The 24618-nt window shown below is 41.9% G+C and overlaps 2 protein-coding genes across 3 annotated transcripts; one reads left to right on the top strand and one right to left on the bottom strand.

The window, feature by feature from the left end:
* Window positions 1-3072: 3072 nt before the first annotated feature.
* Window positions 3073-7770, bottom strand: si:ch211-191a24.4 (uncharacterized protein LOC100150331 homolog). 2 transcript variants are annotated; one of them, XM_048253467.1, is made up of 4 exons: window positions 7058-7770; window positions 6498-6639; window positions 6018-6133; window positions 3073-4081 (listed from the first exon to the last, which is right to left on the bottom strand). In XM_048253467.1, the coding sequence occupies exons 2-4, from the start codon at window positions 6635-6637 to the stop codon at window positions 3468-3470; spliced, it is 870 nt and encodes a 289-aa protein (XP_048109424.1). In that variant the 5' UTR covers window positions 6638-6639; window positions 7058-7770; the 3' UTR covers window positions 3073-3467. The 2 variants fall into 2 exon arrangements, with proteins under 2 accessions (XP_048109424.1, XP_048109425.1); XM_048253468.1 differs by lacking the exon at window positions 7058-7770 and adding an exon at window positions 6952-7027.
* Window positions 7771-7930: 160 nt separating this feature from the next.
* On the top strand, window positions 7931-24128 carry mcm3l (MCM3 minichromosome maintenance deficient 3 (S. cerevisiae), like). Its single transcript, XM_048253466.1, has 17 exons — window positions 7931-8112; window positions 9609-9721; window positions 10690-10898; window positions 11023-11153; window positions 14062-14300; window positions 16068-16176; window positions 16312-16465; window positions 16838-16969; window positions 19899-20107; window positions 20259-20433; window positions 22087-22213; window positions 22300-22450; window positions 22585-22725; window positions 23026-23129; window positions 23256-23344; window positions 23654-23708; window positions 23843-24128. The coding sequence occupies exons 1-17, from the start codon at window positions 8041-8043 to the stop codon at window positions 24039-24041; spliced, it is 2409 nt and encodes an 802-aa protein (XP_048109423.1). The 5' UTR covers window positions 7931-8040; the 3' UTR covers window positions 24042-24128.
* Window positions 24129-24618: the final 490 nt, after the last annotated feature.

The raw sequence follows: 24618 nt of genomic DNA, 5'->3' as shown, positions 1-24618 counted from the left end.
GCTAATCTTCACTTCAACGACTAACTTAGCCTCCCATTAACGGTAACGTTAATGTAGCTGCTAACGTTAGCATCTAATTCGCTGTCCGTATTTCTGTTGTTAGCTCATTAGTATTTTCCACAATACTAAATTGTCACAGTCTATAATCAACATAATAAGCTCTCTTAGACGTATTTAAGAACACCAAGACAAAAAAAAACTTTTCAGTTGATACGCAACACTTACCAGACAAGAACAAACCGATTGTTGTTTGTACTGTTTAGCTAACTCACAGCCGCAAAATTCATCCAGCCAGCTAGCCTTCCCGAAGCCGAAATGCGCTGTGGAAAGGAGAAGGGGGCGGGTTTCACTTGACAAGGGGCGTGTTTAACTCGCTGAGTGGCAACTGAGTGGGCATGCCTGACCGCGACTCCTCTTCACTGTGCATGCTTCAACTTTTCCAAGATGGCGTCGCCTCGGCGGCTTCAATTCCATAGAACACTGTAGAATGCAGCCACACTGTCCAGTTCTATATATACAGTCTATGGCCAAAATCGAGCCTCTTCTGGGTTGCCAGATGTAATTAAGACTTAGCTAACGTTAGTTGATCTGCAGCTGCTTTAACGTTTCTCCAACCATGACCCAGCTACACATTACGGAAACAGTGAAAACAAAAAATACATCTCTAACCAACGTAACATATTTAGCTTAAGTTAGCGATGCAGATGAAGTTTAGCCTAGGCTACCTGTTGTGGAGAAATATGGCCAGCTCTGAGTCAGACTTGATATTCTTCGTTTGACGAAGACGTCACCATCTCAGGAAGCTCCTCCGATGTCCACTTAATTTGTTTCTTGTTTAAATTTTGGAAATTTGCCTGCCTCTCGTAGGCGTTCATGACTATAACTGACAGCTGTTGACAGTTGGCCTTTGCTAATTTGGCAACCCAAATAGGAAGACGCGCTAGCCCATTATTAATACGCTATTCTAGAATGAATCGTTCAAAACATAAACGAAAATTCCAAGACATTCCGCCCCGTTTTCATGGGTTTTACGGGGTAGAGTAATGTTGTCAAATAAGCCATTACTTCAATTCATCGTGTTTCCTTACTCTCTGACAACATATGGTGATCATTTTTGGAATGGTTACAGTTTATTTTCCATTATTTCCTACATACTGGACTTTTAACTTACTTGAAATGCAATACTCTTTCAGGAGAAAACAAAAACCACCTCAATATGTAGGCTAATTACACGAAAATAAACAGTATACAAAACGCTATTTATCTTTTCATCTATAAAGCTATTATCTCTCAGTCTGAAGTGCGCCACTCGAGGCAACTCACTGCACCGTCGTCGAGTGTGTTCACAAGATGTAATCGCAGAACTCCCTTGCGAAGCAGCAGCCACATGCAGAAAAGAATGGGTCACGGCACCATGTGTAGCGGGTGTGTACTCTCACTCTTGCGTTGTGTTATATAGACGACGAGGCGTTGACTCTCTCTGGCTACCACAGCCGTTTATTCTGATAGAACAAATGTCTCACAGTCACACACATTTGCCATAGAGAGCTCCAGCTAGCAAAACGAAAACAGAAATGATTCAGTTCACGGTTCGTAAAGTATTACAAAAGTTAAGCTATCGAGCTAGGTTCTAACCAGACTAGCAAGCTAGCACAACGTGGCGAACTATTTCACTTTAAAGCTAAACCAAAAGAAACAAAACAAAATGGTCTCTAATATAAAAATAGAGACCTCCTGTGTGGATTTACTACATGCATACTAGCATATTATTACACTGGACACATTTATTTACGCTATAACAGCGGAGCTCAATATATGCAACTTACCACGAGAACAGGCTACTGCAGACTGGTGATTGTGTGTAAGAACTCACCCTAAACGTCAGCAGAATAGCACCAATAGATGGCGCTCGTGTTACATGAAAAGCCTGTCTCATAGAGAAATTACTAGCTAAATGAAAAGTTACATTTTAATGGCAAGTGGAATTATTTACTCCGCTACACATGCACTGGACCATAAATATGCCACCAAAAAAATAAATACCTAAACAGCCTAATAATAACTCCACGTAGGTATCGAACCTGCTTCCTAAATGAAACCTCATACATGATAACCAATCATTTACGCACTTGCGCCAAGAACCAGCTGATAAGTCATAGTGAAATTTACTTACTCTATACAATTAGAAGAAGTCAGCTAATGAGTGTAGCAAGTTAACACGGCTGATAGTGTTGTCTTGCTACAGCAGTTGCCCAAGCCAGTAGGTCTTCAAAGTAGCATGGTTAAGTTTTCAAACATTTCACTGACTGACTGGTCATGCTCTCTGTGGCCACCTAGTATCTGTAGCCTAAATTGAGGAAGCATTGCTGGTCTAAAAATAAATAAATAATAATAAAAAAAAAAGTGTGATGGGGAGGATTGAACCCATGTCGACTGCGTGAAAAAGCAATATATAGGCATTAACCTGTTGCGCCACAGGAGAAGCACCCAATGTGAGAATTAGGAAATAAAGTATCAAAAAAACATCAAACCCATGTTTACATGTCAACAACATTAACGTTAATAGCCTATAAGCCTAAGAGTTTTGACTCTCCCTGTGCAAATTTTGTGTAAAATATGGACACGTTATAGACTTCTCCTGCCCATTGCAGTGTGCGTTTCAATGCCTGTGTTTCATGAACTGAATTCTTAAAATATTAGGCTGGACAAAAGGATACACAATTAGGCAACACATTTTTATTTGATTTATTTGCTGTCGTTCAAGTGGCTCTACAGACACTTCAGGTAGGGGCGGCCACAGCCTAACCTCAGTGAAACGTTTGTAAAACTTAACCATGATACTTTGAAGGCCTACTAAATGGCTTGGGCAACGGTAGCATGATAACATGGTAGCCTGAAAACATGAACAGCTATGTTAAGTTGTTACAATTATAATAACGTTAGCTGACTTCTTTTAATCATACAACTAAAGTCAGAAATGTGCAGTGCATATTGATAGATAAAATATTATACTAAATCAAATAATATTTAATTATATTAAATGATGCAAGTTAAAAGGCAGAAGTGAATCTATGACATTAAAATTAGGAGTTTATTTACAAAATATATCAGTGAGAAAAATCTGTTGACAGTCCCTCCAGCCAAAATCATATCAAAATAGAATATTCAAAATATTCACAGTATACAATAAAAGATGGCAAGTTATACCTCTATTCAGAGGCAAAGTAACATTATTTGAAAATTAGATTTTGGGTCTAGACATTATTTCACAATAAATCAATATAAAAGTTTCACTAAATAACCTGTTAAAAGTCCAGTTACAATTAAAAACATGTAAAAACGCATGATAAAACATGTACATTTTTTCTGTTATCAAACACATTTTGTGTGCATGTTTTGCATTGGGAATCATTACATTCCTCTCGAATCCACATTAGACATTAAGGCTGTCCCATCATGCAGGCCTTCTATATTTGAGAACGTGAATTTGTGTGACCTTGTGTGCGTTTGTGGTAGTGTGCTACGTTGCGCATGGTGACAAAGGTGAGGTACGTTCCTGCCGCGTAGAGAATAGCTGTGATGAGTCCGAACAGGGCCACAGCCGCATCACCCCCGCCGACATTGCAGTTCATATAGGTTAAGCCACGCCCTGCGTAGAGCCGCTCACGACGCTGACACACATCCGTCGCATTGACTTTGATCACAAAGTGCAGGTACAGCCCCACGGCTACCACATAGGCTACACCCCCTATGAGCTGGAATAGAAACTGGCTAACCAGCAGCTTCTTCCCCAGTAGGTAGGCGGGCTTTGACCCCGAGACCACAAACAGGAGGGAGAGGACACCCATGGTGAGGCTGAAGGCCACGCCCCCATACACTCCAGGCGCGCGCATTTGGCTGAACTGCATGTCGAGGTCGCGGACCTGCTGAAGCTCTGTGCCCTGAAAGGGGATCTGGGCGTTGATGCTGAAGCCGCCTCCGGACAGGCCCGCTGAAGAGAAGCCGGACATGGAGAGGTGCGCGGCCACAACACACACCAGGACTAGCGCATTAGTCAGGACGGCACAGATCAGCACTATACCTGCAAGACACACAAACAAGCAAACACACAAGGATGTAAGTACATACACTGTAGATCAACAAAATAAAACACAACTTAGCACTTGATTTTTCCCATTTTGAAAATCAAACAATACACACATACACACACACACACAAAGTACTTGATCCAAGTTGTAAAATTTATCTTTTGCCAGTCTTACGGCTGCTAGCATGGCCAAGATGTGCCGCTCCTCGCCCTGATCCAGGGGTCTGGGTTAATCTCTTTCCAATGATTAACTAAAATCTGTGTGAGCAGTCAGAAAGACGGTGTCTAGAAAATATGAGTGGAGAATAAGTGGACAATATGTATATAATGAGGCACAAAGGTTTTGCTAATGAAGAGCCTGCTTGTGGGCTTCTTCCATTACCAATTTGAGAGGACCCCTCTTATGAGATGCTTGTGATATTAAAGGTAAAGTCAGCGATTTGTTTGTGTTTATATTTATTTTTTATTAGCAGACGCTTTTGTCCAAAATATCATACATTACATTTGAACCAAGGACCAAAGGAAACACGCCAGAGAGGTAGCTCACCCCTACCTTCAGTATTCGTAAACAGACAGCTCACCCCCACCTTCAGTATTCCCAGAGAAACTCCACAAAAAGTTTAGTTTTTGTTAGGGGGTGCCCCTACCCTGAAAATCCAGAGTTCTCACGAGAGCTAAATTTTAATTTGCTCAGCGAGTGACTCTGGCGACCAGTAATGATGCTCATTACTTATGCCCATGTAACCGAGCTGCACCAATCACAATGGTGTATGATATAGGTGGGCCAGAGGCGAGCTAAACAGATGACAACAGCGCTGCGACGTCGATGTCCGGAAACATTGGTCGTAGTGTTATCGAATTGCGTTGACGTCCGGAATCGGTCAGTAAACATTGGTCTTAGTGTTATCCAATTGTGTGCAGTGATATTTTCAAATGCATGCTTGTTGCAGCCCCTCAAGTTGGGCCATTTTCATTACTCGTAGCCAGACCCTTAATCTTTCGGATTGGGTCTGGTCCTCCAGGCTAGGCTGCTCCTACTTTGTTTCTTTCCCGTTTTCGGAGCCTGCGTTGCCTACAGAGATCGTTTTTTACAGTGTACTCACGGAATGGGCAGCTAGCGGTCCTGAAGAAATGATTGCTGAATGTGACAAAACATTTAGGCTTGAAATTGCGTAAAATCGCTGACTGCACCTTTAATTTCACATACATTCCTTCAAGGCAAAAATCCTTCAAGATTTGACAGGTTAAAAAAAATGTTTACATTCGTGGTGGTCGTAATCCTTCTCTAATCAAATCTGGCGATGGAACACCCTTTTTGCTTTTCTGGATGACTGTATGTCCATGTCTGTGTGATGTCAACCAAGGAAGACTAAAAGGCCTTTCATACTCGATGAAAACATTGCAGCTCATAGTAGTGCCCACAACAATAGGCCGGCTTTGTGTCAGGGCATAACACTGTTCACAACTCAGTGAGCATTTGATAATATGCATACATTACTGAGGCAAAGCTTAGCTGTGAAACCAGTTTGACGAGATGAACTGTCAGGGATGGACTCAGGTGCAGAATCAGGGGAAGTGGCCGGACAAGTGAAACTTATTCAGTACAGAATCATAAAACCATTCTTTTAATATGGCAATTATTTACAAACATGTCTTCCTATTAATTTAAATATGTTATTTTTTAGATTTCATTTTTTTTTTTTTTTGGGGGTTAAGACCTTAGAAATGGCAGTATACATCAGTTAGAAGAGACTGGCTCAATCCTCAACCATCTATGCTACACTGGTGTCAAAACACAACAGTCTTTGGCATCATTGCCTAAATCACTCAATCACAACTCACTGGTCATTTGGATTCTTCTCAGTTGAATATTTTTAACTATTTACACTTGAATACTTTGATAGGTAAAAACACAGATAGAGCGTCTTACCTCTCCTCGAACATATGTTAGTGCACTTGGATCCATGGTGCTCTTCTTGAGGTGTGGATCTGTGTGTTTGTCTCAGAGGTGGTGGTGAGCGGTCATAGTAGGGAGGCTGTGATGAACTGAGAATTTGTGGAGGGCCAGGAGAAGAAGGAAGACCATGCGCATAAGGTAAGAGCAAGAAAATTGGTGTCAGACTGAAATATAAGCAATGTTGATGCTTCCAAAATATAGTTACTCAACTGACAAACTGAAAAATAATTTGTTTGCATTTACACTATAGACTATAACATATTACAGTATATATATATATATATATATATATATATATATATATATATATATATATATACATACACACAGTATTACTGTATGCAATCCCCACATAAATTCCACAGAATAGGCTACCACTCCTGTAATGACAGAGCATCATTTAAACACACACGCACGAACACACCGCTGAATCTTTCTTTGATGATAACGCACCTGTCGCTAGGTGGTGGTCTGTCTTCATAGTAGTCCCTCCTGCCTCGACCCTCTCGGTTGTCTCGGGGTACTCCTCCGGTGCGCTCACCGTTACGCTCACGGTCCCTTGGCCCCCGGTGAGTCCTGGGTGCATGGCTCATGTCTTAATTATGGAAAGTCAAATTAGACAAGTGCTCACGTGACAGAAACTGAGGTTCAGTTTCCTTATTTTTGTGGCAGTTTCAGGTTGTTCAGTCGGAATCCTGTTATAGGCTACTACATTTACAATCAATCCATCAACAAAATAACAAGCAAGCGAAGCATAGTAGCCTCACCCAAACATGATAACGAACAAAATCACCGGGTGCAGTGTCTAGTAGGCTAAACTACGACAAAACAAATGTTGCTATCATGCTTTTGTTAAAAAAAAAACAAGTCACGCTAGGCTATCACCACTCGTATAGGTAATACTTGCCAGAATCGCCAAGATATCAACGGGCTGTTTATTTAGCCTATTATTGGCCTGATACAGTTGTGATAAATGTTTCAGGTTTAAAGAATAGTCATACAACTTCACTTACTCTTATCTCTGTGGACATTGGTTTCAGAATGTTGATAAGACTTTCTTCTGTGCTTTGTTGTTTCCGCGTTTTGACTGACCTCGGTCTCGCGATTACCTGCTCTGCTCCACCTAAGGAGGCGGAGTCCAGGTGCTTTGAGAGAGGAGCGGCGGACGTTTGATTACGCAGTCCGCAATCTCTGGTTTCGGTAGAGAGTCATATTCGAGCTGAAGATCTCTTAAGTGGGCAGTGTGAGGCGGAGGCTTTGTTTGTTGCCACTGGCGCTGTGGTCGAGGGGAGGCGGACTTCTGTGTTGATTTCGGGGATGCGTCTCCTGCATAAACCGGCTGGGCACCAATTCAGTGGCGGGAAGCCGGGAGGAATGTGGCTGCGACAGATTAATGAGGCTATTTAAATGCAAGCCAGTTGGCGCTGGTTCAAGACAGGCCGTGAACATTTTTAACCCCCCATGTTCCACTCGCGCCCTGTTGTGCACATGCTCAAAGACGTATTCATAATGGCTACACAAAGCTACCACTGCTTCACTGATTATTTTGCTCTCATGTGCCCAGTGTTAAGTTCAGTCACCACTCCTGGACTCATTTTATGGTACGTTGTCATGATTTTGACAAGTTAAACACATGAAACTGTTCATGACCAGATGAGTCTAGTTATAGACTTAAGTGTTCAGTCTGTGGAACACAGCTCTGGTAGCCAGACGAGCCAATTACATTTGCTTCCGTTAGGGTGCGTCTAGATTTCTAGGCTACAAGGTATTGGCAAATCCATGATGGTTAAATCAAGCGCTAATTGGTTAATTGATGCGTTCCATTGAATGGCAGCCTCCTCTACTTCACAAGTGTCATAAGAGGCAATGTTCTCCGGCTGGTATTTGATTGCTAGTAAAACGGTATTGGGTGAAGTTGTTTTTTCGCCTGCACACTCCTCTTACAGGAGAAGAGGCCTGTCTGCGCAAAAGAAAGTAGCGAAACCGCGTGTAGAAAATGGATAATGGCTTTGAGGATCTCGAGCTGCGTGAAGCACAGAGAGAGTACCTGGACTTCCTTGACGATGATGTATGTAATCTGTTGTTTTTACTTTTGTTTTGCCCACATCGAGACATAGCCTACGACAGATATGTCAAAGTCAAGGATCCGGCCCGCGAATGAATTATCTACGGCCCCGGGATGATATTTGATTAGTATTAGAACGGACCGGCCAGCAGGCCACAGCCACAAGGCCTTAATATGGCAGCATGCAGGTCACCATTTGTCAAACTATGGGCCGCGTCCGCAATGTGGACAATGGTCTGCAGAGTGAAATTATTCCCGGGCCATCGTCTGATAATTTGCTGCGCAATTGGTCAAGGAGCCGCGGACAGAAAAAGAAAACAAACATTTCTGCAATTAGTAGGAAATACTTGTTAATTTGGTGTCATCAAACATAGAGGCATAGAATTAAGTCGTGGTATGAGCGTTTATTCAATGCATGCGTGTGCACTTGGTAGCAAAGCTAAGCTTCAACCTATTGGAAGGCTAATTATGAAACGACATTTAATATAACGACGTGGATTTATGCAACTTCCATAAAAAAAAACAGAGCACAGACTATATAAAACACTGTTTGGCATTAAGTATTAAAGTCAGCCAAAAGCTATTAATTAGTCTTAGTTAAAGATAGTTAAAGATCTCCAGATCAGTGATTTACGCATGATCTGATCCGCCATTCACCATTCACACAAGCTGGTATTGTCTCCTGAATCCTTACATTCAGGCATTCAAATTAAATGTAATTAAATAGCATATAAACATTCTATCAGTGTATGATGCTTGCATGAGTGAAACATCCCAAAACAACGGCACCCATATAACTGCTGTTTTGAGAAGTATTTCTCATGCAAGCATCATGCAACAATGCAAAAACAATGAAACTATTGTAGGCCTAATTATATTTTACATTAGTAAAGCAGTATTCTGATGTGCATGTTTTCACAAACTTTTGTGAACAATCTTAGCACTTTAAACATTGACTGTTTTGAAGTGCATGTATAGCAATATAGTATAAAAATAATAATAATTGTGATATCATTATGATAATTTAATGGGGGTGGGAGGAGGGGTGGCTTCATGTAGGTGGGCCCTATGACCCCAAAGTATGCCTTGACTGGGCCTCAGGTCAAAGAAGTTTGAGAGACTGATGTAGACGACAAAGCAGCAAGGAGGCGTCATATGATCATTTAAACAAGTTTTATGACTAGGTCGGTGAGGATGGGAAAAATCGTACATTTGTGCAAACTTTGCCCGCACTTCAGTCAGTCATTATTCATTTAATCATTAAATAAAATACAGTACACGTCTTGGTTCAATAGGTTACGTGCAGTCGTTTTAATATGTTTTAATAAACATTGAACCAGTCCGGCTCTCGGCTTGTAGCAAATTTGTTTTTTTGGCCCTCTAATGTATTTGACTTTGACATCCCTGGCCAACGACATGTAAAATGGGTTAATCCATAGGGTTGTTTGTGTGTCAGTGTCAGCCTTAAACGCAAAGCTATGCTCTGTGTTGTTCCTTAGCAAGACCAAGGAGTGTATCATGAGAAGGTCCGCAACATGGTGGCAGAGGGCCAATGCAGACTTCTCGTCAACATAAATGACCTGCGCCGCAGGAACGAGAAACGGGCCAAAGAGTGAGTTGTCCTTGTTTAAATGCTTCACGTATCGTATCGTGTGAACAGGTACAAGGCCATTTCTACACTTTAATCAATATGAGTGTCAAGAAGATATCTGCAATAATGCAAGCTGCAATTCAACAACAAGTGATGCAGCGTCAGAGTAAGATATTATACATATTTCTAGGAGCAAATATTGCAATGTGTTTGTTTAATGTGTTTAACCTTTATGTAAAATGTAAATCAGGTTTCTCGGCCAAGTATACTTGCGTATACAAGAAATTTGGTCTCAGCATTTATCCCATCCGTGAATTAGTGAGCACACAGTGAACACAGTGAGGTGAAGCACACTAACCCGGAGCAGTGAGCTGCCTTGCGGCGCTCGGGGAGCCGTGAGGGGTTAGGTGCCTTGCTCAAGGGCACTTCAGCCGTTCTGATCAAACCAGCAACCCTCAGGTTACAAGCAGTAGGCTGCCCCATGCCATTATTGTCATGCCATTGCCTCTTGTATACTCTCCCCTCATCATTACACTATTACCTTCTTCCCACTGGTGCATATGCTCAATCACCACTACCAGACACTCTTTTTTTTTTTTTTTTTTTTTTCCTGTGATGAGGATAAAGTCGCCGTTGGTTTAGAATTAATGTAGTGGTGTTTTAGAGTTAAAAGCAAAATTATTTGAGTTGCAAGGACCTACCCCTTTTAGCAGCAGCCTCAAGTTGAGTGTACTGTAGAAACAATGAATGTTAACCAAAAATGAGATTAGTTTAGACTGAGTGATGTTTTCTCTTTGTGTGCCATGTCTTTCATTTTCATATGTCTTCATTATGGCCTTCATTCGCTTGTGTGATCTATTGTAATTCGCTTTTTTCCTGCTTACTCCTCTTCCTCTTCTCATGCATTTTGTCTTAGCTGTCCCTTCCCTCTTTCTCTCCGCCAGCTCCTGTCTCTTACTAACCCCCAACCCCCTTCTGTGTCCATGCAGGTTACTAAAGAACGCCTTCTCTGAGCTGGTGGCGTTCCAGCGTGCGCTGAAGGATTTGGTTTCCTCAATAGACGCCACATTCTCTAAACAGTATGAAGAGTTCCATGTAGGCTTTGAAGGCAGCTTTGGCAACAAACACGTGACCCCTCGCTCCCTCAGTGCTCGTTTCCTAGGCAACCTTGTGTGTGTAGAGGGTATTGTCACCAAGTGTAAGAGTTCACCATTGATACTAACATTTATTTTATGAATATAGTTTATAATAAATAAACAGGTGACCGAAATAAGCCTGCATGGTTATAGAGGTGTCTGTCTGTCTGTCTGTCTGTCTGTCAGGCTCTCTTGTCAGACCAAAGATCATGCGCAGTGTCCACTACTGTCCAGCCACCAAGAAGACCTTAGAGAGAAAGTACACAGACCTCACCTCATTGGATGCCTTCCCCTCCAGTTCCATCTATCCCACTAAGGTGAAGTGTGTGTGTCCGTGTCCACATCTGCTGTTTTGTTGTTGACAAATTGGAAAATGATCCATCAAGTGTGAAAGATCACCACACATTGGTGTATTAACTGATTATTTTATTGGCGTTAACAGCGTGTTTCGCTGTAGCCTTGTCCGGTTCACTCTGGAAAATAACCTGATTGCCTTACTGAACTTTACTGATAAAAAGGACTTGATTGCAGACTAATCAGCTTTCTGATGTGTAATTATTGTTTATAGGATCCCAATTAGATGGGGCATAAGTCAATTTCAATTTATTGTGCTTATAGACCGCCAAAACATTACACATGTATCATGGCGCTTTACAGAATGTAGGCAATCAGAGAAAAAGAAAAGAGAGGCCCATGGGTAACAGGGGCGAAGAAAAACTCCCTAGAATTGGAGATGCATATAGGAAGAAACCTCGAGCAGATCCACGACTCAAGGGCCTGACCCATCTGCCTAGGGTCAATACAGGACAGTAAGGTCTGTATACATGACAAATGCATATGATGATCAGGTGTAGAGAATAAGACATGGTGTTAAAAGCACTTGAGCTGAAAGAGGTGGGGTGATTACGTATCCAGTTTGATAATTCATTAATCCTGATTTAGTGACAAAGTTCAAATAGTCCAGCGTTGAATTTGTCCAGGGGAAGGGAGTTGTCAAGGGGCATGTGGTGGGTCGGCAGACGGGCCAGGAATCCGGGCAGAGTTGTCATAGGCAGGTGATGGGTCGCTAGGCTGTACGGGCCAGGAATCCAGGACAGTAATAGGGCAGTCGAGGATGGGACTTGAGGTGAGATGGGTGAGAGGAGGGCCAACACATGGATGGTTGATGACTGGTGATGTACCTCACAAGTGAGGAACAGTAACGGCTCCCACACACAGCTGCGTTCCGTCAACGCATTCCAGTGGGTGTTCCCGACGGTAGCTATGCAAATGACTTGAAGTAAAACCATAATGTGATTGGTTGGTGCCGTCCGTAGATTGGCTTGATTGGCCGGTGCCGTCTGTCGGTGCAGCAACAGCTGAACTCCTCAACGCGAGCAGCGGGAGAAACGCGACGCGACAGACCCCACAATTCAGTTCGGCAACGGATCACGTGAGCCCATTTAAAGTGACTGGGATGCGTCTCCAGCAACACGATGCACGCAGCTGTGTGTGGGAGCCTTAAGGGGAAAGAAAGAGATGTAGAGTGGGTTAGTATTACTGAAAATCAAAATGGTTAATGTCAATAAGTAATCAGTGGTACTATATATTGTTACAGTATAATATAGTGAGAATAGGCAAGAGAGGGAGAGTTGAGAGAGAGCGGAGAGGGGGGGAGGGGGTTGTACGGTGTGACTCATGAAAAGTCCATGACAGCACTATGCTATAGCAGCATAACTAAGGCATGGTGAGGGGTAGTCGACACCAGCGCAGGTATGGTCAGTGACCACCATCGCACGCGCTACTGGGGTGCCAGTCACACGAGGATTCGGCAGGGTGGTCCGTTCCAAAAATCCCTGAGGTGGGTGAAGTTCCACACCGCACCATACCTAACTATGGGAGGCAGTAAAGAGGTATGTTTCAAGTCTAGACTTAAAAATATAGAGGGTGTCTGCTAGTTGAATTGAGGAAGGGAGATTATTCCAGAGGAGGGGTGCGCGATAGCTGAAAGCTCTGCCTCCTACTGTAGTTTTTGAGATTCTTGGAATTAGAAGAAGGCCAGTATTCTGTGATCGTAGCGGTCTGGGTGGGTTATAATGGACTAGGAGATCTTTAATATATTCTGGTGCCTGGCCATTAATGGCTTTGTATGTTAGAAGTAATATTTTGAAGTCAGTGCGACTTTTAACAGGCAGCCAGTGTAGAGATGCCAGGATAGGGGAAATATGTTCATATTTTTTAGTTCTAGTAAGTGTGCGAGCAGCTGCATTTTGTATAAGCTGTAAGCTCTTTAGACAGGTGTTATTGCAGCCAGCGTATAGAGCATTGCAATAATCAATCCTTGAGGTGACAAGCATGAATTAATTTCTCAGCGTCTGGTAAGGATAAAGACTTATCTTTGAAATGATAAAATGAAGTTTTGGTAATCTGTTTTATGTGATTACTTAGTGATAGGTCTTGGTCAATTGTAACTCGTAGATTTTTAACACTTGTGGATGAGGATGGTCGAAGATCAGTAAATGTAGCCTGTGATGAGGATAGGATATCCCTCATCTTTTTAGGACCTAAAACCATGACTTCTGTTTTATCGGAGTTCAAAAGCAGGAAATTATTTGTCATCCATGTCTTTATGTCTCTTATACATGTGTCAAGTTTGGTTAACAGAGTTAATTCGTCAGGTTTTATAGTTGTATAGTTGTGTATCGTCTGCATAAGAATAGTTGTGTATCGTCTGCATAAGAATGAAATTTAATGCCAAGTTTCCTAATTTCTGAGCCTAGAGGAAGCATATAGAGAGAAAATAACAGGGGCCCTAGTACTGAGCCTTGAGGCACCCCATATTTTACCATAGTCTGGGTAGACGGTTTATTGTGAACCTGTACAAATTGTCTGCGGTTAGAAAGGTATGATCTAAACCAAGCGAGTGCTGAGTCTTTAATGCCTATCGAATGTTCAAGCCTGTGGAGTAGTATGTTGTGGTCTATGGTGTCAAAGGCAGCACTGAGGTCCAGGAGGACCAATATTGATATATGTCCATTATCGGCAGCGATGAGGAGGTCATTAAAAACTTTAACTAAGGCTGATTCAGTACTGTGGTGTGCTCTGAAACCAGACTGATATAATTCTTGGATTTTATTCATATGCAAGAAGTCCCAGATATTCTTCCTGGGATCCGACGGTACAATAAGATAATTAGGTTAAAAGCTCACATTCACAAAAGTGTGTTGTGTGTGTGTGTGTGTGTAGGATGAAGAGAATAACCCTCTGGAAACTGAGTTTGGCCTGTGTCGGTATAAGGACCACCAGACACTCACCGTGCAGGAGATGCCTGAGAAGGCCCCCGCTGGTCAGCTTCCTCGTTCGGTCGACATCATCGTCAATGACGACCTGGTGGACAAAGTGAAACCTGGGGACCGTGTGCAGCTGGTGGGAGTCTACCGCTGCCTGCCGGCCAAACAGGGCGGCTTCACCTCTGGCACCTTCAGGTCAGAGGTCAAAGGTGGTGGGGCTGGTGGTGGTGGATGCAGGGTGCGTCTGTAAATTCAATCTGGCACTCTGAACATGAAATGGTGCTCTGCAGTTTAAAAAAGGTTGTTCTGAAAGAAAGTGTTCCAATCTCCCTATGAATTAATGGTACAGGTTTCTCAAGAATCCAAAGTGACATGAAGACAAACAGTGGGTTGAAACGGGTGTTTTATGTTCCATTAAAGGGCCTTGACAACACTGAGGATGAATAACTCTATGTAACAGATTTTGTCTAATTATGGTCTATAATTTCGTAAATAATTCTGCAGCCTGGGTTTGTTAGACTGCTGTCATGCTCTGCCTCCCTGTTGCCCCCTGCAGTGGCAAGAGTGTGTCCTGAATGCTCCGAGAGTGTGATGCTCTGAATAAACACACAGCACTTCCAACAGTAGCACATGTAGTGCAGTAGTGCATTTACAAATTGTTTCAAAGTACCACAGTGTACTCTATTGAACTATATTGTTTCCCAATGGCTTTTTAGTAGTTTCAGTTTAGTCTGCTAGATCATAGGCACTTCTTCCTTAGGCCCTTTCAATTAAAAACAAGTTGAAATTAAACTGAGCAATTCTTCTGTTGGAACAACATAAACTTGATATTTACAGTGATGCATGAAAATGCACTGTACTGTTCTTCCTAGGCTTCTTCTAACGCAATTATTGCAGCTTCAACCGCTTAATGTAGAAACTTTGTCGCGTATATCTTACTTAGGACACCCGGGCAATGTATTTTTCAGCTTTGTAACTTTTATACTTTAATACAATATTTCACTGTTAAACGATTTAACCCTTTAAACTACTGAACTTTTTAACTGTTCAGCCATTGTAACTGTTACTTGTCATCAACTATGACTCCTACCCACTGTAGTTAGTTAGCATGGTTAACATAGTTAACATTGTTAGCATTGCTAACATTGTTACTTAGCTAATAATTTTTAGCAGTTTTGATTAATATAGTTAACATGTTAGCATTGCTAACATGGTTAGCATTGCTAACATTGTTAACATTTTTAACAAAACTGCTAAAAATGATTAGCTAAGTTGGCTAAGTAATATGGTTAGCTTAGTTAGCATGCTAGTATGTTAGCATGCTAGTTAACATAACTACTAAAAATGATTAGCTAAGTTAGCTAAGTCATATGGTTAACATGTTAGTTAACATAGTTAGCATAACTGTTAAAAATGATTAGCTAGGTTGGCTAAGTAACATGGTTAGCATAGTTGGCACGCTAGCATGTTAGCATGCTTGTTGGCATAACTGCTAAAAATGATTAGCTAAGATGGCTAAGTCACATGGTTAGCATAGTTAACAGGCTAGTTAGCATAACTACTAAAATGATTAGTTAAGTTAGCTAAGTCACATGGTTAACATAGTTAACATTTTAACATTGTTAAACATTAGCGCCATTCCAACTGTCAGTTATCGTCAACTATCTACCTAAATAATTTAACCATTTAACCAAAATAAAACCATTTAAAGTATCCACCTATTTAACTGTTCAGTCATTCCAACTATATTAAACCTCATCTACTTAGCAACCAATATAGTTTGTTTTTACTCTGTATGATGTTTTACATCATATTTTTGCATTTTCATGCACTGTATTTCCTTCAGGAAATGTTTTTCTAGTTGATAACTGATGTTTTGGCAGCTGATGGTTTTAGTCCATTTGGTTGTTCAAGGTTACTTCTACTTTGATTCTGTTCTTATCAGATATTTGTACCCAACAGAACCATTCTCCTGGTGAACAACATTAAGTTGATGAGTAAGGAGATAGTCCCCACCTTCTCAGCAGATGACATTAGTAAGATCAAAAAGTTCTGCAAAGCCCACTCTAAGGTGAGACACTCCCTGCTGCTTCGTACTTACACATGCTTGAGTAGGCACAGCATCTTGTAGTCATGTGTCTTGATTTGTGTGTGGTGTAAAATATGTGATGCTGAGGATTTGTTCCTTTTCTCTGTGGATGTGCAGGATGTGTTTGAGCGCCTTAGCATTTCCCTAGCCCCCAGCATCCACGGTCATGAGTATATTAAGAAAGCTATCCTCTGCCTGTTGCTGGGAGGCAATGAGACCATCCTGGAAAATGGCACTCGCATCCGTGGAGATATCAATATCCTACTAATAGGTGGGCTGGGTTTTTCAACGTCAAGAAGTATCTGTGCGTAATTCGACTGTTGTAGAAAGGAATGGCTTATCTTTAATGCAGTATCTACATTGGCCATTATCACCAACCATTTATCCAATGTTCCAAAGGCACATTCTGCTAATTTGATATCAGAGAAAACATTGGAGAACCCCTTTGTAATTATGTAGGCATAATGTAATCTGAAAACTGCTGCCCTGATTAAAAAAACGCAACTGATTTCAGCTGGTATTCTGTCTATAATTGAGTGGAATGGAAATTTGTGGCCCCAACTTTTTACTGGCAGTGTATGTATTATTGATACCTGTACCTTTGGATTGGATTTGCATAGTTGGGGCACTCTTTTGTTGGCAGGCGATCCCTCAGTTGCTAAGTCACAGCTTCTGCGCTATGTGCTGTTCACGGCACCGAGGGCGATCCCCACAACTGGACGAGGCTCATCCGGAGTGGGTTTGACCGCAGCAGTGACCACTGATCAGGAGACCGGTAGGAGACACCTCTTACCTCGCACGCATATTCACACTTGTCCTGAGACCATGTACTGAGTTTGGTGGTGTTATGCGAAAGCCTTAAAAGTTGTTTTTGATGAAATACTCAAAAGGGAATTGTCGATACGAGAAAGTGTCGCAAATTATAGCACCCCTAGTGGTCAAAGGTTGCAAAATTGATTGTGCATCCTCAGGATGTGGTCACAAGTCCACATACCAAGTTTGATGTCTATACGAGAAAGTGTTGATAATTATAGCACCCCTAGTGGTCAAGTCACCAAATGTATTGTGCATCCTCAGGTTGTAGTCACGAGTCCACATACAAAGTTTGGTGTTGATACGAGAAAGTTTTGCAAATTATAGCACCCCTACTGGTCAAAGGTTGCTAAAATTATTGTCTGTCCTCAGGATGAGGTCCCAAGTCCATATACTAAGTTTGGTTTCAATATGTGAAAGCATTGCTGAAATATGAGCCCACTTCTTGTGATTATAGCGCCACCTATAGGTCAAAAGTCATCACATTTACTGAGCCTCCTCCTAATTGGGTCCTGAGACCATGTCCTGAGTTTGGTGTTGATACGCGAAAGCCTTGCTGAGATCACTTCACTTCCTGTTTGGCGGCTTCATGAAATGCATTGCTAGACTGTTCATACACATTTTAATGGGCCAAGTTGAAGAGCTACTGTCTGTTATTGTTTGTGCAAATAATATGCTGATTCATGTTCCCTTGCATTTTGCAACTATCAGGTCCATGGTTAGTCTGGCTTTCACCAGACCAAGCTCAATCTTTTAAGAAATCAAAAAGGAATCGCCGGCATATCAGGCTGAGTTCACCCAGCCTAGTCCATGGTAGGCGCCCGATAGAAATATTGTTTAATTTTGCGATTGAGATATCCACGCACTGGCCCCCTGCGAATTGTTCGCCCCCGGTTTCAGAGCTATTCTAAATGCAAAAATGTATAGAGGGAGTTATGACAGTGTTATGACAGTTATAACAGTGACTGTTAACAAACTATAGGCTATATTACACAACATAAATTGTCACTAGGCTATGCTGGCGACCCAAATAAAGTCTACTTTGGGAACCAATGGCTTACAGTATCAAGCGGACTTAAGCTGCCACCTCTTGGAGAAAAGTTAATAGTTTTGCATATCAGTAGTAATACATTTCACGCAGCTGTGTGAATCACGGAAAGCGACACTTCTAAATGGAACCCAACCCACTGTACAGTAGCTCAATGTCTGTGGCTAAAGCAGCCATAATGAAAGCGTTATCATTGTTTGGATACTTCACACACGTGTTTTTTAATCGCATAGACTACTACTACCAAGCTGGAATCAAAGCACATTGACTCCTCTCACACCCTAAACACGCGCCTAACAAACAAAAAGCGTCTCAGTCTCACGTTATAGCCATAGGCAAAACTGTATTGGACCGTGTAACGTTGGTACTAAATCATCCATCGCAAAGAATGATTTTTGTAGCACGTGCAACAAATATGTGTAGGTACATGCCCTGGATACATCTCTCAACGTGCGCTCTAAAACATTTGGTTTAAATGGAGATGTAGATCACGGGTGCGTTAATAAATCTACATTGCGGCGAGTTGAGACAAATTATTCACTTTGACGAATTTATGTAGTTTCAGTCCTAGTTACTTTACTTTGAGCCATGCTCTTCCTTACTTGAATCACCTTTGAAAATAGAGGATTGAAGTAGCCTATATGGGTGTTTGGGAATGAACGTTGACTTAGATGCTTTTTTGAGACTGAGCTAAATGTCCCAACCAGGTGTTTAGGATGCGTCATAGACAGGTTATCTTTCAGGTAGCCTATATATTTTCCTTTAGAAAACCATCATGTAGCGAACGTGTTGTGGCTAAGTGACTTAGCTCCTGTTAGTAGCCTAGGTTATGGTCATAAGCAAATGAGATGACCGTCGAAAGATTCAATTAGTGCTGTTATCAATTCTTGGTAGCCTATAACCGCATGGTTTTCTACAAATACATCAATAATCAAATTGGTCTCCATCACTCAACCAATGCTAATGGTAACATTATTTTACCTACTCTAGGCTATTGATATAACTTAAGATTAACGTAGCCTACCTGCGGTAAAAACTAAGCATGTCCGATAAACATTCTCAGATTAATTTCGGCTTCAAGAAGAAATGGGAGTTACATGTCATGCAGAAATCATCCTACCCTTATTAGACGTTCTCTGCGGTAAACTACAGTCTTGTCCTTGTAGGAAGCGTAGTGTCTTTCCAACCCATTTTAGATTAACTTCCAACAAAATTACGTCTCACTGCAACGATGCGCCATCTGGTGGACAAACGACTGTGACGCCAATACTGGAAATGCAGCCAAATTATTATGATTAATATTTGGTTTTCCTTTAATCCTGCTGAATTTGTAATTATGCATCACCCGTTGTAATTGCCGATACTGATGTGCGTGCCTGTGTGCGTGTGTATATGTGTGCACCACCATCTACAGGCCAATCAGTGTACAGTCACTAAATGTACACATAACTTCATTTTTTTAGCCCCCCAAATGGATGAAATTCTACGAAACTTGGCATACCCCCAGAGAATGTCAGGTTAATCATACACATAAAATTTGGTGCAGTTCTGAACATCTTAACTGAAGAGAGGGGCGATTAAAGCAGAATGATATTGCATTTTCATTTTTTTTACCGGGGCAAATCACAAATGAGTGATTATGGGCTAGGTTGATGTGGGCCCTTGAGGAAAAAAAAATTGGGTTTCAGGGGCGGAGTTGCCCCCGGGGACCAAACGAAATTTTTCCGTAAAAGTCTAGTGGGGCTACATACCCACCAAATTTCATGTGGTTCGGTGTCCCAGGTATCTTTGACAATCCCTATATATATATATATATATATATATCCCCCCATCCTCTCTGCAGGTGAGCGTCGTTTGGAGGCAGGGGCCATGGTGCTGGCGGACAGGGGGGTTGTCTGTATTGACGAGTTTGACAAAATGTCTGACATTGATCGGACTGCCATCCATGAGGTGATGGAACAAGGCCGGGTTACGATCGCCAAGGCTGGCATTCAGGCCAGGCTCAATGCTCGCTGCAGTGTGCTTGCAGCGGCTAACCCTGTTTATGGGAGGGTGAGGTTACAATGCTATTTGAAAAAGATACGTTTTTAAGATTTATTTTGTCAGCCTACTCTACCTGTTAAGTATCTATGTGTCTGTATAATCTTACAGACACACAGATATAATCCTACACCTGTCTATTCATGTTCCTGTATTCCCACAGTATGATCAGTATAAAACTCCCATGGAGAATATTGGCCTGCAGGACTCCCTGCTCTCTCGTTTCGATCTGCTCTTTATCGTCTTGGACCAAATGGACCCGGACAGCGATCGTGAGATCTCTGAGCATGTGCTGCGCATGCACCGCTACCGAACACCTGGGGAGCCAGAGGGAACAGGTGAGTTAAAGGTTAAGGCAAGGCAATTTTATTTATATAGCACATTTCATACACAGGGGTAATCCAATGCTCTTTACATAAACAAAAGCAAAGAGTACATAAAAGCATAAAAGGGCAGTAGTTTAAAAAGTAAAGTACATAAAAAAAAAAATAGTTAAGACATAAAAGACAACATAAAATGATTACAATACAGAGTGCAAAACAACAAATTACTGGAACACAGCCAACAGCTTAACCTTATGCTTTGTCATACTTTGTCTTGAATTTTCCCTTGGGGATCAATAAAGTATCTAACTATCTCTCTATCTCTCTATCTATCTATCTATCTATCTATCTATCTATCTATCTATACCTCCAGTTAGGCTGTTGTATTAAATTTAGCTATAAACCAGCTAACGCAAACAAAGTCTGAAAAATCCTTGACCATCAGACAGTCTCTCAACAGGTTAAAGTCAATTCTAGGGGTACAAAACAATGATGCCACATTTTTACTGCTGTCGGGCTCCATAATTCCTCCTCCTCTTGGTCGGTAACGTCTGTGTCGCTATCACCCTCTTGCAAGCGCGACTCGGCCTATTTTCGTAATAAAGAAAAAAGCTTAAAACGCAATATTGAATTTTTGGCACTCAAAGTGTTAAGACACCAAGACCGTATCATTTGCTTTCCTTTTACCAAATGTAATTACTTCAGGTTTGTTCTTTGTACAGCTGAAGAAAATTGAGACATCCAGTTGTTACTCTTGTCAGTACACTGACAAAGAATCAAGTAGACCATAGTCATTAGATGACGGAGCTAAGTAAAGTTGGGTGTCATCGGCATATGATAGGAAATCAAATTGTTTTTGATTTGTCCAAGTGGGAGCATAAAGAGGTTGAATAATAGTGGCACCAAGATTGACCCTTGGGGAACACCACAGGTCAAGGACATTGATGTTGAGGTACAGTTGCCAATGGTAACTAAAACTTCTTTCTTGTAGATAAAATTTGACCCAATTTATAACTATACCTACCTGTAAATCCAACCCAGTGTTTTAGTCTGTGTAGTAATATGTTGTGATCAAAAGTGTCAAAGGCTGCACTGAGGTCCAATAACTAGGACTGATGTTTTGCCTGCATCTTTATTGAGGCGTTAAAGGTTGTATCAGCGATAGCGGGGATATGTCACTTCTGTTGATGTTCAAACAAAACAGAGAGCTAGCTCGCTAGTCCCTCCCCCTCCCTCTCGTGCAATTAAAACTCTCGCATCGCGCATCTTGTCAGTTATTGGTTGAAACACTTTATTTTGCCTTTGAGTGGGTTGCCAACCCTTGTTGGTAGCATTGTTTTTGTGTACAGATCTCGGAGCCTAGACTGCCTACAGAGACACGTTTTTTTGACGGCCTGCTTATGGGGCAGACCGCTAGCAGATTGTTAGGAAAGATTAGATTAATGTGATTTATGTTTGGTCCTTTTGGGGGCCTGCAATCGCTGATACTACCTTTTTAAGGTTAAGAACCATATTGAAAGCAGGACCGGTGTCATTTTGGTACTCATCCTTGTTTCCTTTCTGTACATGAAAAGTAGAGCTTTTGGCTGTTTTGTTTTTGTTCTAATTGCAGCTAATCAGATGGACTGTAGCTTCACAACCTTTATTTAAGTGTGTGTGTCCCAACAGCAATGCCCCTTGGAAGTACAGTGGATGTGTTTGCCACAGATGACCCCAACATCACAGAGTCAGCCGAACAGGAGCTGCAGATATATGAAAAGAAGGACAACGTGTTGCATGGACACCGCAAGAAACGGTATGCCACCATGTTGTCACTCTTTGATGATGCACTGTTCCTTGATGGTGTTCATTTACCCAGGGTGACTTCTTATGTCCATGCAGGGAGAAGATAGTCACCATGGAGTTCATCAGGAAATACATTCATGTGGCCAAGCTGGTGAAGCCGGTCCTCACACAGGAGGCCTCGGACCACATTGCAGAGGAGTACTCTAAACTCCGCAGCCATGACCAGGTCAACCAGGAGTCTGCCCGGGTCAGTGCCTCTAAACGCACGCGCACACACACAAGTAACCTCTGTAACTGATAAGTTTGCATGTGTGGATCTGTCAGACAGTCTGAAACGGATGATTCAAGTGTTCTCAAAATCCTGTGTGTGTGGTCCAACAGACAATACCTGTGACCGCCAGAGCCCTTGAGACCATGATCCGATTGGCCACAGCGCACGCCAAAGCCCGCATGAGCAAAGCTATTGAACTGAGCGATGCGGAGGCTGCCCTTGAGCTTATGCAGTTTGCCTACTTCAAGAAGGTAACAGTGAAACTTTCCCACTTATGCAGTTAAAGGTGCTATGTGGAGTTTTCGATTGTTTGCTTAAAACATTCAAACAAGCCCAGCCCTCTTGTAATACCATTTGCACCATGTGTAGTGTTGTGTCAAATACAGTGCAAGTCAATGAAAGAGTGCCACATGGCTTCATTCAAGTCAAGTCGGATCCTACAGAATTTCACATACAACTCCTTTAATGAGCCCTTAATCTACTGGAGTAAAGTTATAATTTATGTGTTATTTACACATTAGAGGTGATTTTAAAACGGTCTGTGTTTGTAGGTCCTGGAGAAAGGGAAAAAACGGAAGGTTGTAGAGGAAGAAGAGGACATGGATGTTGATGCATCACAAGAGACCCAGGAGACGCTGAGCCAGAAAAGCATGAGGTAAGTGCACACTTCTTTGTGCAGTTCCTTCCTGTACATTTGAACCCTTTAGTAAACATTGCTTACAGTGTATCAAAGTTGTTTTAGCCCTCATCACAAAAAATGTCTGTGTGGTTGTTGGCACAGGAGAAGAGGACGTGCTTCTAAAGATGACCTGGACCGCACAGACGCAGGGGATGAGGCAGATCCCTACAGCTTCACAGAAGATGAACAGAGTGAGTTTGTATTACTTTGCTTTTACCCTGCCTTTAAAGGAACACATCAACTTTTTGGGTAATTAGCTTGTTTGCTGTCTCCCCCAGAAGATAAGAGGATGCATACCCTTCTCTGTGTGTGCAATAACCCAGTCTTACACTGTTTGCCTAGCTTAGCACAATTCACTGGAAGTGTGTTAGACCACTTAGCCTATAGCTAAAAGGGAACAAATAAGCTTATTTCCCAAATTGTTGGCGTGTTCCTTTTAACCTAAAAAAAACAAAACGGAATTTAGATTGATTGTGGACTTGTTTTTCTTTCCTCCACAGCCCAGCCCAGTCAGCCATCATCTCAGAAGACCAAGAGTTCCATTAGTCAGGACAGGTAGTTACTATATCCATTGGATGCTTTTCCTCGGTTTGTCATGGCTCTTTACATGTGATGCAGCAGTAATAAGAATTGTCACCCATGACCTATGACCCTGAGGCTTTTTTGGTTTAATTATTTATTTCACACAGACTTAAGGTGTTTAAGGCGGCACTGCTGAAAGCCTTTAAGTCTGCACGCTCTCAGTCCGTGGCTGTGTCTGACCTCCTGTCGCACGTCAACAAGGACCAGACCGACCCCTTCCAGCCGCTCGAGATCCAGCAGCTGCTTGACCGCATGCAGGACGACAACCAGGTCATGGTGTCCGAGGACGTGGTCTTTCTCATCTGAGAATGGTCCTCCTCGGGTGGACTGGAAAACTTGAGTCCAAGAGAAAAGCACTGTGCATTTCTGTCCCAATAAATCCTATTTTGCATATTACTGATTCTTTTTCTATTTTTGGGCAACCTGTTATTTGGTTTCTATTAACCAAACCCAAAAACTCTGGGAGAGACTGCATAGCCTGACAAATAATTGCCATCTTCATTATCATTGCATTGTCATTTAAACTACAGTGCCTACCCTTACAAAAATGCTTGCAGCAAACTTGTGGATGATTTGTGGGAAACAAATGAGTTCACTACAAAATATTGCCAGAAGTTTGCCCATGTTGGCCGCAAAAGGCAAAGCTCTGGCAACAATGAAGTGTGCTACTAGTGTTCCCCAGTGATTTGTAACTACACTTAGCCAGTAATGACAAACTTCTGGTGACAAACCTAATTTGCATATGACATTGCTGCAAATTATCTGCAACATTGCCAAAACTTTATTGCAACTATTTGCCAGAAACCTGAAATTTCTGTAAGGGTATATTGCTTTAATAAATTAAATCTTTGTTAATTTAGTTTGGCCTTTTTTTACAATAATC

Source organism: Alosa alosa, chromosome 9 (assembly GCF_017589495.1).
Source record: "Alosa alosa isolate M-15738 ecotype Scorff River chromosome 9, AALO_Geno_1.1, whole genome shotgun sequence".
NCBI classification, from domain to species: Eukaryota; Metazoa; Chordata; class Actinopteri; order Clupeiformes; family Clupeidae; genus Alosa; species Alosa alosa.
The sequence above is the reverse complement of the archived record's forward strand: the minus strand, read 5'-3'. Positions and strand labels throughout refer to the sequence as shown.

What these genes read in the sequence shown, in the direction of transcription:
- mcm3l (XM_048253466.1), top strand. Translation starts at nt 8,041, where the DNA reads ATGGATAATGGCTTTGAGGATCTCGAGCTGCGTGAAGCACAGAGAGAG. An exon ending in AGAGGGTATTGTCACCAAGT is followed by an intron (nt 10,899 to 11,022) that starts GTAAGAGTTCAC and finishes TCTGTCTGTCAG; the next exon opens with GCTCTCTTGTCAGACCAAAG. An exon ending in CTTCACAGAAGATGAACAGA is followed by an intron (nt 23,345 to 23,653) that starts GTGAGTTTGTAT and finishes TTTCCTCCACAG; the next exon opens with CCCAGCCCAGTCAGCCATCA.
- si:ch211-191a24.4 (XM_048253467.1), bottom strand. Translation starts at nt 6,637, where the DNA reads ATGAGCCATGCACCCAGGACTCACCGGGGGCCAAGGGACCGTGAGCGT. An exon ending in AGACCACCACCTAGCGACAG is followed by an intron (nt 6,134 to 6,497) that starts GTGCGTTATCAT and finishes ACAAATTCTCAG; the next exon opens with TTCATCACAGCCTCCCTACT. An exon ending in TAACATATGTTCGAGGAGAG is followed by an intron (nt 4,082 to 6,017) that starts GTAAGACGCTCT and finishes TGTGTCTTGCAG; the next exon opens with GTATAGTGCTGATCTGTGCC.